The 18,096-nt window shown below is 43.3% G+C and overlaps 1 protein-coding gene across 1 annotated transcript in view; it reads right to left on the reverse strand.

The window, feature by feature from the left end:
- The window catches only part of NAV2 (neuron navigator 2), a 417,342-nt gene that overhangs the window by 270,180 nt on the left and 129,066 nt on the right, over positions 1-18,096 (reverse strand). Inside the window, exons 2-3 of the mRNA XM_059722729.1 lie at positions 17,641-17,758; positions 4,976-5,028 (exon numbers count right to left, since the gene is read on the reverse strand). Of these exons, the coding sequence (XP_059578712.1) occupies positions 4,976-5,028; positions 17,641-17,758 (171 nt within the window). The remainder of the gene's footprint in view (positions 1-4,975; positions 5,029-17,640; positions 17,759-18,096) is intronic.

An 18,096-nucleotide genomic window follows, 5' to 3' on the forward strand; every position in this document is an offset into this window, starting at 1 on the left:
AGCTAAATCTTGTCTGAAGTATTAAAGATTCATAGATGCTAGAGTCTGAAGGGACCTCAACAGATCATTGAGTCTCAGCCCCTGCCCTGGGCAGGAAAGAGTGCTGGGGTCAGATGACCCCAGCCAGATGCCTATCCAGCCTTCTTGTAAAGACCCCCAAGGTAGGGGAGAGCACCAGCTCCATTGGAAGCCCATTCCAAATTCTATAATAGCACTCCACTTTCTTACTCCATCCAATGGCTTTTTTTGGGAAAAAATAACAAAATAACACCATTCCACACACAGAGGCCATGGCTCTTTTGAAGCAAGTTCTATCACACGTCTCTGCATCCCTCCCACAGGCATGAGGTGTGTACCAGGCCTCCTGGTACCAGCACAGAGGTAGAACCTGCAGTGACTCCCACAGAACCTGCAGTCACATCTTGCAGGACCTGCAGCTGCTCCTCCCAACACTTCTCCTGATAAGTTAGGCCACATATGAGGATGCTGTGTAATCCATGATGGCAAGGTTTGCCCCAGCTCCACACAACCATGATGGGGACTCAAGTCTACAGAGTTCTTGGGTTGTGGGGTGAGGAAGGGATAGCACGGGGAGCCAAGGCTGCCACAGACCATCCCCTGTGGTCATAACCTTCTCTCAGGCCATTATAGCCAAGAAGCCACAAAGGGACTGTGGCTGGGTAGGAGAGCAGGAATGCTGGGGTGTAGGGGGAGGTTGAATCTCCTGTTTTCCCCCCACCCGCACCCTCCCCTGCTGAATCCTGGAGTCCAGTCAAAGTGTCAGTTCCTCTCCTCCACCCCTGCTCCTGAGTGTGCATGTCCCATTCAAAGGGATCATAAATCTGCCTAATTGACACATCTTTGCCATTTCTCTCAGGGCTATGTTGTGCTTCATGGGAGATTGGAGCCTAAGTACAGATACCTCAAGCACTTGGACATAAACAGCCGCCCCTCCTCACAAAGCACTCACAGAAATGCATTGATAGTGTTTATTGAGCTCATCAGGCAAAAAGGTAAACAGCAGTTTTGACAGAAAGCACCCCCAGGTCATGGACAGTAGATATGATGCAGCTATACCTGACAAACACTGAAGGAATGAGGAAAAAATGTCCCCCTGCCAAACTCCTGCTCCCACTTCCCTCTATCCCTCCCGCCCAGTCCAGGAAAAGAACACATGTGATGAAAGGATTCCCATGTGGGAACTGTTATCTCATCCACTCAAGCTGTTGCTGCCAGGGCAATTTCTGGGTTCCTCACCTGGACAGGCTGGCAAGCAGGCCAACAGCACTTCTACCTCTCCCCTCTGATCTGATCCATGGGTGAAGTACAATGGGCCCTCGCTGAATCTGATTCTCATAGTGCGGGTACTCACTGTATCAATCCGTCAGGGCAACCCCCAACTCCACTCCTGCAATAATGGACCCACGCTTGCACTGGACCTGCCACTGCCCTACTCCTGCAAGCTAAACATCTCCTACCCCTTTTCTGCAGGCTCTCCACCTGTGTGCAGAAGGTCAGCTCGTGGTAGATAGCGTGGTGAGTACAGGACAGGCAGCTGAACACCTGCTGATTGAATGAAAGATATGTGTACAAGATGCTGGTGAAATGAAAAAGAAATGTTGCAAGCTGTGGTCACAGCCTCTGAGCTCAGGCCACGCACTGTGGTGTTCTGGCATCAGGCATTGCAAGACCAGCAGGAGGGACAAATCAGGCCATGTATGGGGGAAATGGACAGGCTAAGGGCAGTTTATACCTGGACTGCTGAGTCGCATGACTGGGAGCTCCAGATGGCCACTTGCTGTTTGGAGGAGACTCCCGGTGGCACAGTGGAACTCAGAGAGCCTCAGCACCAGGGCAGAGAGTTAATGCACACGGTCTTGGACTGCTGGCAGTCACTCTGTATTCCCTGGTGTGGCAGTGCACCTTTGGGTGCCTGACACTTTAAGGGCAGAGTCAGGCAGTTAGCAAGTGCCTGATGGCAGCAGCCATTTTGAGAACCAGGTATATAGAAGCTGCAGTTCACTGCTAGCAGCCTTAGAGAGACATCAACCAGCAGAGCTGAGGCTCAGGAACAGCTTGGAGGTTTATGGGCTGGGGCTATCAGGATGGAGGAGGCTCTTGGTTCTCAGCATGACCTAAAACTGCAGCTTGCCATGGATGGGTGGCCTGGTGGGGCTCCTGGTGGCATGGGAGCCCCCAGGAAATGCCAGGCCAGTTACCTTCCCGGTGAAAGGTGCATCAGGGCACCTTAATAACCCCAGATCCCACAACCGGGTGGGTAACCCCATAGTAGGGCCCAAGAAGGCAGACCAGTGTTAAAGGGTGTGGGCTAGATGCTCAGAAACTTATCTTGAGGCACCCTCGACTGGTCAATGCTGGGGCCAGGACCAGAAGGGTCAAAAGGGCCAGGGGCCCAATATGAGAGATGCCCAGAGCTGAGGGCCTGGGGTTCTGACTGGCCTTGCAGGTGAGGCCAGGGCCTGTGTGGCCAAAGGTCCTGGGGGGGGGCCACACCTGAGAGTGCAGGGAACTAAGCAGCCCAGAATAAGAGCAGAGTAGGCTGCCTGATGGGAATGGATCTAGTTGGGGTCCAGACTACGGGGCCAGAGACATTACGAACTGAGGTGCCATCTGCAAGGCATGGGCTGCAGCGTAGCAGAGGTTCAGAGCTGCAGATAGCGCTCCCTGAAATTGGGGCAGAAAATGGGCAGCCTCCTGCCTGGGTAATATCTTAATCATTTTCCATCAAGGCATGGCAGGAAAAGAGAGGCAGGTGGTTAGCCCAGAAATGGGAGGGCGGGCAAATTCCTAATCAGCACCAGGAAGGCCCCGGTTACACCTGTCCCCACAAGCAGTTCCAGGCCAGTCTGGATAACCCCAGTCATAAAGGGATGCAGTCATGCTCAGATTTAGGGGGAAAGAGTGGCCCACCAGCCTGCCAGGCCAGACAGTCACTGGGCAGTTTCTGGTAGCAAAGCCTGGAGGCCCCATCTCATCTCCATGCCCCCCTCCCCCCCCCAAGCGGGGGGCTCCACGTGCTGCAGTGCTGGGGTTCCACAGTTAAGCCCCCACACTGGGGCATGTGGAGATAGGGAAGCTGCCCAGGACTGCCTGTTCTGCAGTCTTGAAGCACCCTGCATCCCAACCAGCCAGGGAGCAAAATTAAGTTTCTTTTCTACCTAAGAGACCTTTTATAATCTTTGAATTCTCCTCAGCCTGAAGAAGGCTGTATGAACCTGAAAGCTTGAAAAGAAAGATTTTTTTTTGCTACTATCTAGTTGGTCTAATAAAGGATTGCAATGATCAGTACACCGAAGAATATGGGACAGGTTGTACCATCTGAAGTGCCCTTCTCATAGGAGTTGCTCCTTTAGTGCAATGCCATGGATTGCTCTGAACATGCACATTTCAGTCATGGACAAACAGTCATGCTCCTTGTGCTTCCAATGATAAGGAACATAAAGCCCCAGATTTCCACAGCCCTTTGCCATTACACACTTCTACACACATCAGTGGAGCAGGAGCAGAAGCCAACAGCAAGCCAGGGGACATAGGCCTTTTTAACTTGTTTCACAGTTTCTGGTACAGCATACATTTTGAGAGCTGTTATGCCAAAAACTGGCTTCTGCAACAACCTGCATTGTGGATTCCCGTTATAAAAGCCTGAGAAAGGTTATTGATTCTTAGAGATATCTGTATTAATTTGTCCAACCTTCAATTACAACATAGTGGAATTTATTATAAACTTTGGTCATGAATAACATAGGTTCTTGCACTATACTTGTAGAACATTAAATTACAGTGATCTTCAAATTTTCCTCAATTATTTATACTCTAGACAGCTGCTATGGCTATGGCCAAAATAGCAGCCAGTCTCTACTGAGGAGTAAAAGTAGCCACAATAAATCTGTATAGATGTTTTTCATTTTAAGGAGTGGTTGTTCCATAGCTCTAAAGAGCACAGAAACTCAGTGATAAAAACCTCAAACAGATGGGCCAAACAGAATGATTTAGATTCTGCAATGGAAAACTTGTCAAATCCTTAATTCTTCTATTGCTTACATTAGTTGGTACAAACAAGCTGAAAACACAGGAAAGAAAACATATGTACTAAAACTACATTGTCCCAAGGTAATCTAAATTTAACATCTGGGAAAAATTCATACATATTTTTAAATTAAATGTCATAACAGATTCTGCATAAAATATGAACGGACAAAGGTTTTTATTTAATGACTGTGTTTTTAAAAAGTTCTCCTTCTTTTACTGCTGACAAATTCAAATATTTTCTGCCTATAGTCTTAACTTCACTATCTCTGACAGTAAACATATTCTTCCTATACTATATGCTTTCAGTTCTAATACAGCCTCTTTTGGTGCTATGGTTGAACACATGAAGTATAAACAAGATAAGAAATAACTTTTTACATAGTAAAACCCATCAGTGAATCAAGAGACAATGAGTGTTTTAAGAATTTCAGACAACTGCTAATTTGCAAATTCCTCCTTGCTTTGTCATAATTTATTATATGAAAATATGAAAGGTATTTCCTGGAGTCTTTTGGGAAGGACATAGGGAATCTTTATTCTTTTTCTTAGCTTTCAAATTCTCTGATGTACTTGTAACAGCTCTGACAAAGAATCAGATGCACATCTATTTCCCTGCTTCTGGAAGTAGCATATTCTAAATTAAAAGCACAGTGTTTTACTTCTGTTTATTCTTGTTTAAACATACAGTATCCCAAAATATTATTACAAATGAAAAATAATAAACCTTCTAAATATGTCCTAATACATTCAAACCCAATCCATTATGTGTTGACTTAAGCAGAATCAGACATAAATCATACATACTGCACTACAAGTTATAGATTTGCCTTTCCAGTTTATTGGCGCAAGTATTGCAACAATCACAATGAAATTAATAGTCACATTTTATAAAGGATTTAGCAAAACACCCATGAATACTACTTACCATTTGAGACCTATTCTTTGGACAGCCATTGATGTCTTCAATCTTTTCATTTGCTGAAAAAGAAATGTAAAGAGTAATGCAAAAAAGCTGCAGCAAGGACACTTATACTAGTTATTTCCAGAGCACTTGTTGCTAGCTAAATCAAGTGGCCTAATACTGTGGTTGTCCAATCAAAACAAATGTGTGAAACACTGAGACCCATCAAGAAAGCAACAAAATATTTTCTCATGGGTCATTCCTCCAGAGACAGCTGGAGCAAGGTCATTATCATTTCAAAAGGAGACAACTAGATTGCCAACATTTTTTTAAGTGACAAATAACTCCTTAAAACCTAGAAACTGCATCACTAGCATGTATGTGTTCATCATGTGTGTGTAGATGTGTGTTCATGTAAGACTGACTTATTTATAAGATATGTATAGCATAGATTCATATATTTTAAGGCCAAAAGAAACCACTGTGATCATCTAGTCCGAACAATTACATAGTACAGATCACAGGGCTGCTTTGTACTAATTTCTTTTTTATGTTTATGAGATTAGATTTTTTTTTAACATTTTTTTTTTTTAATCTGCTTTAAGTTTGTGTTGCAAGGAATAGTTTACTTATATATGAGGAAGAGGAAAAGGAGAAGGAGGAAGTATTCTGTCTTCGAGTTTCTTGTTCCCTCTGTCTTAATATGTAAACATCATGTCTCTAAGATTTTTTCCAAGCATCAGGCAAACCCCAAACAATATGCAGCATCATAGATGCTATACATTCAAGATCGTTTCAGGCTGGACATAAGGAAGAATTTCTTTACTGTCCGAGCCCCCAAGGTCTGGAACAGCCTGCCACCGGAGGTGGTTCAAGCGCCTTCATTGAACACCTTCAAGATGAAACTGGATGCTTATCTTGCTGGGATCCTATGACCCCAGCTGACTTCCTGCCCTTTGGGCAGGGGGCTGAACTAGATGATCTTCCGAGGTCCCTTCCAGCCCTAATGTCTATGAAATCTATGAAATCATTAAATATGGTGCATGATATAATTGTGATGCATCCAAAGTAACTCCAAAAGACCAAAAAAATACAAAACTTTATGTATTATCTAAGTATTAAAATGAGTAAGCCTCCTATAAGGGAGAACAAATTAAAAATCAATGATAACTATGAGCAGACATATATACAGCAGATCATTTTCTTTACATTAAGACAATGAAGTAGCATATTTGTTATCTTTCAAATAATTCTCAGAACAAATTTTCTATTCTTAAATAACACTTTTTCTTAGATACCTTGGTGCCAGTTCATTTCCTAATTTTGAAAAAAACGAATTCCTAATTTAAGGTTCTTTTCTTTCTGAGGAGCCCATCTTGTGTTGATGTGAAGGTGCAATCTGGGTGAGTGTACATGAGATGCTAACTGTATAGTAGCCTGCTTCTACCGTGCAGTGGCATGCAGAGCAAAGCCTATGCTAATACATTACTGCGCAGTAGTATTAGGCTATTGTGCAGTTAGAGTCATTAAAAAGCCATGTGCCAGCGCTACTGCGCAGCAGCACCAGTTACTGCACATTGATTTAGTACTTGGTTATCCAAATATTAAACTTAATGCACCATAACTATGGCACATTAATGAACATGTAGATGCACCCTCTGAGTCAACATTTGTCACAAAGTTTGCATTATTGCAAAGACAAGTACAAAGCCCTGCATTTGGGGCAGAATAACAACCATGTGGTTCCTGGCTGCAGCACTGGCTTGCAGGACTCAACAGGAGTTGGCTTGGCCCCCAGGCTTCTTGGCTGGCTCTGTGCAGTGCCGGCTGGGCCAGTTCAGCTCCTGCTGCATCCTGCAGTCTTGCCTGTGCAGCTGGGACGTGGTGCCTGAGCACCGAGGGGTGGTGGGCAGGGAAGTGGCATGAGAACAGCAGACAGGAGAGAGAAGTGGAGGCAAGTGGGAGCATGGGGCCCACGCTGGTGCTCCAGGGCCAGGAGTGCAGAGCCTGGGCTTGGAGGACCACTGGCAGGGGCTCTGTCTGCCATGGGGAAGGGGGAGCAAACCTCCCTCTCCACACATACCACAACCCTCCCCAGCCACCCTCCCCCCACACACACTCACAGCCCCCAAAAACCCCATACCCACATGCTCCCCCACCATGAATACACCCCCCCACACCCCCATGCCTAACCACCCCCACCCCACACATACACACATCCACTCTACACCCCACATGCCCACACACTTACAAACCCACCCATACCCCTCCACCAATATACAAGAGTAAGACTTCCTTTTAAACTATTATACTGTCACCTCTAGGTACTCTATACAAACACATGTAAATCAGGACAAACATATTTTTTGAAATTAAATTAATGAATATTGCAGTACGTTTGATTTTTAGAATATAATTCGGTACTTTTCTGGTTCTGAGATGGCAAGCCCCCTTGCTGAAAGGAGGATTTCTGGGGGGCAAGGGGAGGGACTTCTGCTGGCAAAGGTCAAGAGTTAAGGGGGTGGGACTTCCGGTCCCAAGATGGTGACCACAGGGCAGGGCACCTGTCAAGGGGCGAGGCAACACTTGCAGCCCTCAACAGCTTGCCAAAACGTGGTAAGCAGCCCTCTACCCAAATAATTGCCTGTCCCTGCTCTAGCAACTATCCTCTGGGATATTAACTGAATACACTCCAAGACTTTTTCAGAGTCACTGCTTCCCAAAATAAAACTCACTTCACCAACCAAACCTGATCACTCTGTAAGTCACCTGTCCTCTTCATTGTTTACCAAATCCTTCATTGTGTGTCATGTGAACACTTTAATTGGTAATGAGTCTATGGCTTTTATCCTTCTAGATCAAACAAAATAGTATAGACCTAATTCCTGTGAGAGCGCACTGGTAATATAGGATGTTGAAGGGTGATTCCCTAGAGGCAGATTTATTTTGAGAGGTATTATTTAGTCAACTTAAAATCAATTTAATTTGTAGTATGTTGATTTATATGATTTTAAATAAAAATGTTATGTGATAAGTCAAATGCCTTAAAGAACTCTGTTATATCAACATTACATTTATCAACCAAACTTGTATCACATCAAAGAAACTGATATCAAGTTAGCCTGACAAGATTTATTTTCTATAATACCATGTTGATTGACAATAATTACATTATCCTCCTTTAATTCTTAATTAATCAAGATCCATATTAGTTGTTCTCCTGTTGTGCTGGGATCAATGTCAAGCTGACATGCCTATAATTAACAGGGTTATCCAAAAATTGGCACATTAAATTTCTCTCATTTCTCTAAAACTGTCTAAGTGCTTTAAGAGATGTTGAAAAACAACAGTAGTAGTCCATGGTACTCTTGAGCCTGATTGTTTAAAACTTCTGTACTTGAATTATCTACACTGGCTGATTTAAAAATGTCTAACTTTATGAGCTGTCATTTAATGTCTTCTTGAGTCCATACTGTAATGGAAAGTATTTCATTGTGTGATATGAATACAGCATTTTTTCTCAAATACAGAACAGAAATACTTATTAACATTTCTGCACATTTCTAGTCTCATGACAAGAGGTGTGAATTCAGATCACCCTCAGTCAGCCCATTCTGGTCACTCAGGTTGGGGAGTCAAAGGCATGCAGAGATGGTTTGCCACATCATGCTCTTATATACTGCCTCTTTGAAATACTGTATACCTCCATCATAAGCCCATAAAACTATAGTTCATATTTGAAAATAAGCATGGACCAAATCAACAATTCTTTTCCATGATAGTTTTTTTTTTCCTTTCCCTCTCCATGCTACCATGGTGGTGGTCCTTGCCTATTTCTAGGCCTTAGCTGCCATAATGTTATTCATACAAAACAGTTCAGAATTTCCAGCCTTTCATACATGCCACGAAAGAGGGAAGACTGTAGCCTGCTTCAGTGCCTTATATCTGAGGCTTCCTAGGCCATGGCTCCTGCTGTGTTTTCCAGGTTGCCTACTCAGTAGCCAGGTTTTATAGTGTTCCATGTGTCTTATGCAGATCTAAAAATGAATATTTTATTTCACATTGTGACCGTCTGGCCTTGAACATCTGGTCCCATGCGGCTCTGGCCCAGAAGTTCGATGGTGCTTGCCTTACCGCCCCCGGTGGTCTGTCAAGAAGGTGTTTGCTTCCGATATGGTCTTCCCCAATCTCACCTGCCGTGACTTTGAATATTATTACTTCAGTGAAGGGTCTGACCACGTGGGGTCTCTAGACGGCGGGACGTTTATCCGGCGATCTTCTGTGAGGCTCCACCTCCCCTGCACCTCGCCCTTACACCAAGCCTTCACGGGTCACAGTTGTCCTTCCGGCCAGATTCCCAACCGTTGAGCCCCTGACCCCTTTCGGAAGGGGTGATTCTCCTGGCTACAGCCCTACAGTATCCTGCCCGGGTTGCAAGCCTGCCACCTTTTCCCTAAGACCAAAAGATCAACCCAGGGTTTAAATAACACTATGGCTCCCAAAGAAGCTCCAACCCTCAGCCCCTCCAAAAGGGGGAAACATAAACACACACAAAAAAAGAACCACCATTGCTCTACAAGGGACCTCAACTGTCCCTTTGCCGGGCCCCACAGCCAAGCTGCTGACCACCCAGCCATCGGCCCAATGGGTATAGGCTAGGCCCTGTATGTGGCCAAAGTGTCCTGTGGACTCCACCACTATTCTTCTCCCCTGACTCCCAGCCTATTGTTTCTTCAGGCCCCCTGCGGTCCCCCAGTGGATGTCTGTCCCCTGGTTACTTGCTGGCTCAGCATCACACTGTGGACTGCTGTGCTTTGCAGCTCCTAATGCTGCCCTTGCCTCCTGTCTCCCACCTGGTGTGCCTCTCCAGCTTCCCCAGGGCCCTCAGTGATCCCACCTGGTCTGGCACGGGGAATGGTGTCAGTCTTCCAAGTTCCTCTGCTGTAGCCACTGGCGTTGGGGAGCTTCTGCACCCTTCTATTCCTATACCCGAGCTCCCAGTCGTGGGGAGCTGCTTCTGGCTTCTGGCTCCTCTTGCAGCAGCCGGCAGTCTCCGGCTTGCAGCTCATGCTGGAGGGTTCTTCCCTGATGGGGAAAGCAGCCTCTGGCTCTCCTCGCTCCTGTGGGAGCTTTGAACAGACATCTCCTACTGGTGCCCTTGCTGGCACCCTTCTGCCTCCTCCCTCTTTGCCAACAGCCCATTTTATTTCCACCGGCCGGCAATTGTTGCTGACGTCACCGGCTTGCTGCAGCTGTATAAAGGCATGGCTGATGATATGCATGGGTTCTTCCTTGGGTTCTGGTTTCACTGTGGATCCCGCTGCGGTTATTTCCCTTTATCCTGGTTTTTTCCTCCATTCCCCTCATATTTACTGTATATGGCTACATAAGTCAGTCCTGGTGACAGTGTATGTTCAGTGAGGCTGAGAGGAAGCATACTGGGTATTTCAGAGTGCTCAGTCACTATGGCCATGGAGTGCTCAGTCACACCACCAAGAAGAAAGGGGACTGAAGGCAACAGTTGGCATGCAGAAGAATGCTCTGTGCTGGCCATGAAGGGAAAGCAGGTGGGTTGGGGGTGCAATACTGAGTCCATCATTATGAGTAGGGACCTACCCAAATGACAATTGAACGGATTTCACAGAAATCATGAAATCGGGTGATCACCACGAAATCCATGGGGGGAGGAAAAAGCACTTAGTAAAAATAAAGTACTGGCTCCCAAGTGGAAGCCAGTAGTCCTCCCGGCCATGCAGCCTGGCATGAACATTGCTGCTGGTATGAAAGCAAGCAGGCAGGATGGTTGCCACTCCTCAGCAGTGAGGGGTGGGGCTGCATAATGGACAGCCCTCTTAGTCTATCAGCAGCAAGGGGTGAGGCCACACAACAGACAGCCCTCTTCCTGCAGATTTCATGGAGATCACCCAATTTCACAATTGTGGTGAAATCTGCACAACCGTGATTTGGCTGGTCCCTACTCATAATGATGGCCTCACTATTCCACCTGCCACCTACCTGCTTTCCCTCCATATGTTGGGTCATAGATGACCAGCATAGTGGGCTGGGGGAGGCATAGGCAGCCCTCAGCCAATCAGAGGCATGGGGGCTCCACCATGATAGGGTCTCAAAAATGGCAGCAAGCCCCATGATCTGCCTATGAAATTGGCTGGCTGCTTCCTTGAATTCGATAGACCCTTAATTAGGAACATCCATTATCTTTAAAACCCTGCACAAGAAGCACATCCCCAAGTATGGATCCTGGTTTGGGAAGTAGGATTTCTTTTTCTCCCCATGAAACTTCATCTTAAAACCAGAGTAATCTGAGTGTATGCAGATTAAATGAATGTCACCCTGAGCTTTCTAAGTGTCTGCAGATTTTTGATGTATAAACTGAAGGGGTTTGATGGCCTTTTTCTTTTCCCTTTAGTAAGCTGGACACAGCAAATCAGCTTACACTGTAACGAAAGTTATATGAACAGATACTGTTCTCTTTTTCAAAGGTGTGCGGGCCGGGGGCGAGCCGGGCCCGTCTTTGCGCACGCGGGCTGTGGCCAGCAGCCCGGGCATGCGGGGCCAGAGGAGACCGTACGGCGGCAAGGCACGCACAGGCTAGAATTAGTCACAGAGGCATAATGGTTGATTTAAAGATTATTTACTGACACCCAAGATGGTCGCGGTGTAGGCTGGACAGTTTTCCAGGTACAGCTCTGCTTAAATCCTCGTTGGAGGACTACGACAAATTCAGTTCTTTGGCCCCGGAGTTGTTAAGGCTCCACGGGTTCAGCAATTTCTTTCCCATGGAGTTGTCGAAGCGCCGTGGGTTTGGTTCGGCTCTCTGGCCCCGGAGTTATTAAAGCTCCGTCGGTTTGGATCTTCAGTATATAGGAAAGGGATACGTCTAGGATTGCGCTCGGCGACGGGGAGAGGCCAGAGGTGGTTTAAACCTCTGTTGCCTTCTTAAGAAATGCGTTGGGTCCGTAAGGATCCGCAGCGCTTGGAGATCTTCACGCTTTCTAAGCGATTTCTCTCCAACTTGGGCGGAAGCCACCCAAGCTCTTTATACGGCTAGCAAGCCAATTGCTAGTCGCCATGTGTGCATGTATTAGAATCGGCCAATAACGTGGCACGAATCTTCATACAAATGGCGGGAACTCCTTTGCACCATGCATTTCTGAGATGCAAAGGAAATGCACCATGCAAAGAAAGCTACAAATTTGGCGGGAATACTCCGTTGCACCAGAGCTCTCTTCTGCAGCAGAGAACTCCACCATGCAAGGAAGCTGCAATTTAGCGGGAACATAATTTAGCGATGCCGAAGCACACACAAACAAAAACTCACAACTTTGGGTTGTGACAAAAGGCAGGATATGAATCAAAGGAAAGAGAAGAGAACTTAATAGAATCTTTAGACTTTATTTCTGCTGTGGTGGATTCATTACATTATTGTGAGATGGATCATTAAAGACAAAAATATAAGATAGCATGAGGGCCAAAGAGTCTCTGTTATCAGTTATAAACTTAAATCTGTCAGTCAGGCAGCTGCCAGTGCCCCAATTATATAAATAGGTACGCATACCCTGAAAAAGGCTTCAACAAATGTCGTTCCATAGAACACATGAAAAATTATGTTAGGAATGAAACTAAAATGGATCAGATAGAACAGAATGGGCTTGGATTTATAAAACTCTTTATACAAAAGACAACTCAGTGCACAGTAGTGTAATGAATTGGTTTTTTTGTTACAAACGTGACAGCTCACAAGCATCTCAGACCCACTGCTGGACCACATAAAATGTTTTCTTGAGTAAAGGAATGTTGGCCAGCATACTTTATAAAGTGTTGTTAATTTTCACCTGCAAATTCATCCAGAAAAATAATTCTTTGTTTAAGGTCTCACCCAAAGAATGATCAAACATATCCTATTTACTCTTGAGCCAAATGCTGTAATGGAACCTAAATTCATAATCTGATGTCTCAGATTTAACACTTGTCTACACATGAATGTTGTTCTAAAATAAGGGTTTGTACAAATTTAAATGTGAAATACTATTCCTGAAGAATTCCATATATAGACATTCTTGTTCAGGACTAAAAGTGCTTGCTCCTGATTTAGCATAAACCATTTCCCCATGTAACTTCCTGAATAGCTATTCTTGAATAAACCCGTATGTAGAAAAGCCCTTAGTGAGCTATGGTGTAACATGAGGGATCAGTCAAGTGACACCAAAGACAGCAGTTTGGCAACATAGAAAACTACTGGACTTTATTTATGGATATTACTATGTTTGGAACATAGCTCTATGATCACTTTTAACCATGAATATTGTGACGTGAGAAACACTGTGCTATAAAATAAATTATTTTTAATTAAAGTGAGGTCCTGAAACTTGTCCTGTTAAAGTCAGTGGAAAGTCCCATTTACTTCAACTGCAGAACTGTCTCCTCTATTAATTTGTCAGTAAAAACTACAATCGCAAGAAAAACTAAATGTTTTATCACTAGGTCAGCTTTTATGATTATTGTTGTAGGCATGAGTCTTGAACATTTAGACTTCATTTCACTTTTTATCTGCAAAAAAGTATGCCTGAAACAACATTTTACAGTATATCTGTTTTTGCACAATGCACAAATTATCTATGGCAATCCAGCTTTTAAATCTGTGTTCTCAGATCAGTACAATCTTGAAATATGTATTCCACCTGATCAGAGTAGCAGAACCATTAGCTGGCTGTGTGAAATCAGATGTAGTAGCTCCTTAGTATCTGTTCCTTAGCTCAAACAAAATAATATTTGAAGACCACAGCTCATCAATACCAAAATTCAGGGAACATTCCAGGTATCAGTGGACACTGACATTAGGATTGGTTTATGATTAAAGTTAGTAAATTGAAGGTTTGACAGACACCCAACTGACAATTTGACATGCTATATTACAAGTAGTTTTAATTCTTAAAATGTTTATGTAGCTGTAATGATATATATTTCTATCCTCAATGGGATATTCATATGTATAAGGTTTCAGATATTTGTAGAATTTCTCCATTTTTGCAAATTTGGATGACAAGTTATAATAGAAGGCGAATGAAAATGCTACCTTGTTATAAAATCCTAAATAAGTTTGTCCTTTCATTGTTTTATTCATTTTGCTGGACCTCGTGAACCTCTGTAACAATGCACAGCGATAACATTGATCTCTCACACCTCATTTCAAAAGGTCAGCATTACATAAATTAGTTGTGATCCTGCCGATACACACTGTTCACAACTTGATCCATGTGAACAGTCTTACTGACTTGAATGCGAATAACTCATGTGAGTCAAGTTACTCACCTGCATATGTTTTTGCAAAACTGAGCTGTGGAGTTGATCTTCTATTGGACTTGACCCTGCAAAGTGTTGATCCTCCCTCAAAAGCTAACGAGGACAACAGGTGTTCTCTAAAAAACGTGTGACGCATGGCTGTCCAAAATTTAATGGGAACTGGGCATTCAAATCTATCATGTAGCTTTGAAGATCTCAGCCTGTGTGTTAGTCCAACTGAAACCAAAATCTCTTTAATGTACCAACGTATTCAGAAAGCATTTCTCAGTGACTGATTTTCCATTTTAAATGCCCATCTACATCACTACAGTCCAGGCATTTGTAAGTTCTTTACATGCAATTATGCTTTTTTGCTTCCTTATGATACATAATGAAGGCTCCAAAGACTGCATTTTTATAATAAAAGATACGATTTGGTTATTTTCCCCTTAGAAATGTCAGAAATATGTAGCTTGTTTTTTCATTTGTTTTGTTGGAGGTTATTTTCATAGATCTCAGATGTGGATTCTGAGCTTTGTTAGCCACTACCTGAAGCAGTATGGATGTTAAAAACTGAATAGTAATATATTTTCCCAGCTGTGTTATTTGGGCATTTGAACTAAATCAATGATAACAAAAAGAACAGTGTGTTTTAAACAGCCAAATAAAAATCATATCATCTTTTAATTAATTAAGCTTAATTATAGAGCATCTCTGATAGCATAATTCTATCAGTTTTCTAACAATCTTTGGAATCTTCTAGGAAAAAACAAAGCATAAACAAAAATTTAAATTTCTCATAAAAAGAGGAAGAAAAAACTAATTTTGGAGAAAACAAAAGACTTTAAAAATGCTTCTTTACTCTTCAGAAAAAATATGCAAACCTATTTTTCCTTTGCAAATCACCTTTAGCACTGACATACCAACTTCAAAGGTTTTTCAGTACAAAACTGAAGTGAACACAAGGAATTTTCATCACCAACTTCACCTAAATAGATTCTTTTTAACTTGGGATAATCACTAGATACCCAATCAACCCCCAAAAAAGGAAAAATATCTTTGTGACATGGCTGCTTACTCCTACCTACCATTACAGACAACAGACAGCACAGCATGCAGAAGGGAAAAGGCACCTAGCAATACCATTACAAAGCTCCATTGTGCTAATCCTTATTTATAAGAACAGGTCTTGATTTTGTAGCTGCAGTTAAAGCCACTTCCATGTGTGGAAGTTACCACGTCTGCGTTGACAATGAGATGCAGCTTGCCTAAGGTCAAAAGATAGTAGATGCAAATGAATATTTTTCTTTCACTGCCAATTTGGGGGATTAAAATGTGTGTGTTTAAACATGGATTTTCTTTTATTTGGAAAAGGATTCTGTGAAAAAAAAATCCTTTACCTCATTTTAGCCTTTCACAGCTATGTCTTAGAGCAATAGAACCAACACTGCAGTAGCTGCAGTGAGAAAAGGTAGGCAAATGAAAAATAGAATAAAATCAGAGATTTTGGGAAACAATAACTATGAAATACTTTTGGAAGAGTTAGCTGTTCTGACTTTTTCAACTATTTGGCATAGGTAGGTATAATGTGTTTAGGGTGGTATTTTTATATGCATGTGGTTACACAGGGATTTTGCATAACATTGTTAAACACAAATGTACATATAAATGTACATCCATGTATGTATATGGACAGACAGATTTACTAAAGCCCAAAAGGCAATCAGGTGCTCAATATCTTTTAAAAGTCAATGTGGATAAATAGCCAAGACTGTTTTAGACCTATGAAATTTCCTCATTTAATGTAGACAAGTACATAGATATTGGGTGGCGTATTGTTTATTCAGTGTGAATGGACCAGATCCTCATGTGGTGTAAGTTCATTCTCTCTATTGGAGTCATTGGAGTTATGCTTAGTTATGTCAGCCGACTGTCTGGTTCATAAATTCCTAACCTTAACTCACAGTCCTAACTCCTGTGCACTGAATATCTAATGGATATACATATGCAAGCTCTGATGTCTTGTTATTTCAGTGATGTCTTAATTTGCATCTCAAGTCTGTCACACTTTCTGTCAATAGCAACAGTTACTCTAATGCCTCTTAGGACAGGTCCCCAAGTACAGGAGCATATGCATGTAGAGGCACAAATAGCAGTGGCACAAATTTTTACTACTGCTTTGTACCCTATTACATGCTCTGCGCATGCACGTCAGCGCACAGCAAATTGTTCTAGGTAGGGAAGGCTTGGGCTAGCACCTGTGTTGTCCCCAGAAGTATTACCTGGTGTTCTGGTGCAGTGGGGGCACAGATCTGGCAACACAGAGCCTGGCCAGCAGCCAAAGCATTGCTTTGGACTGCCAGCCCTCCATTTGTTCCAGGGCATGATATAGATGAATGCTTTGCACTGCTTTTTTCCCTGCTTTTTTTTTTTTTTGCTACCTGGATTTCCAGGTAGCAAATTATGATAGGGCTCACATTTCTCCGGTACAGCTCATGTTTTCACGTTCCCTGTGTGTGGTCTGGGGCACCACACACCACATGCCCCTGCACCTGAGGTCCCTCTCTCAATGGGCATCCAGTTTCTGTAGGTCAGCACTGCTCCATCCATGTGTTTTGTGGCATCCCAAACACCAGACAGATGAATCTGTAACGGAACTAATGAAGAATCTAGACCCAAGTCAACAGGGAGAGAATATGGAGCCTTATATAGGGCCCAGTCTTGCAAGCTGCTGAGGATACCCAGCTTTTCAAAGGATCAGGCCTATAACCTTTGGGCTCTTGGATTGATAAATAAGCCTGATCATTTCATAGACATTAGGGCTGGAAGGGACCTCAGGAGATCAGCAAGTCCAGCCCCCTGCCCCAAGCTCAGGAAGTCAGCTAGGGTCAAAGGATCCCAGCAAGATAAGTGTCCAAACATCATGAAAGTTTTCATTTTTCCTCCACATAAACATTTTCTCCCCTTTCCCTAACTGCACAGAGATTTTTTCAGATCTAACTGGAGGTGGCAGGTTCAATATAGCAGACCATTGTTGTGGTGAATTATTTCCAGACCAGTCCAAATAAGGGAATGGTAGTAGAGATAATGAAAAGGCAGGCAAGGCTACAAACAGCATAACAGAAAAAAGCTCATCAGCTGCCTTTTCCCTTCAGCTGTCTTGGGTGATACTGCTATGTCAGGAGATCTTATCAAGAGCATCAAATACTTTTCCACAATCCCTTAACAACAGGCTTTATCAAATTAATTATCAAAGCCCCTAGGGAGAATTATCATCTTAATTCCATGCAGTTCAATTTCTTTTTTCCCATGTTTATGGGAGAGATAAACAAGCAGTGGCTCTGACTGAGTGGGTGTGTACATGGTACAAAAAAAAGAAACTCACTCACCTACAACCTGGATGATTTCAGCCAGTAAGACTCCATCAGTCACATCTTGCTGCAGGTCCTTTATCAAGCGTTTATGGCCAGATTTCGCTAGATAGTGATTAGCCCAATCCGTATAAATCTATGAAAAGGGAAAAAACATAAAAACTAAATTCTATGCACTTGATAAAACCTAAAAATCAGAATCTTGTCTCTGACTCCATTTAAAACTTCCTCTCCGATTTTCAGACCTTGAACAGAAGATGCCTGCTTTCCGAGCTGTTTGAAACAAGTCAAACATTAAAATTCAGGGCATTGTGCAGATCACGTATTCAGCTTACTATAGTATGGCTTTTTTCTATTGAGAAATCTGACATCAGAGCTTCGGGAAAACTAAAGCAAGCTTCTAAACATGCTACAGCTTGAATGGAGCATCAGACATGGAACTAAATGGTCTGCAGCAGTGACAACTTTGCAGAT

This window comes from Alligator mississippiensis, chromosome 2 (assembly GCF_030867095.1).
Source record: "Alligator mississippiensis isolate rAllMis1 chromosome 2, rAllMis1, whole genome shotgun sequence".
In the NCBI taxonomy this organism is placed as follows: domain Eukaryota; kingdom Metazoa; phylum Chordata; order Crocodylia; family Alligatoridae; genus Alligator; species Alligator mississippiensis.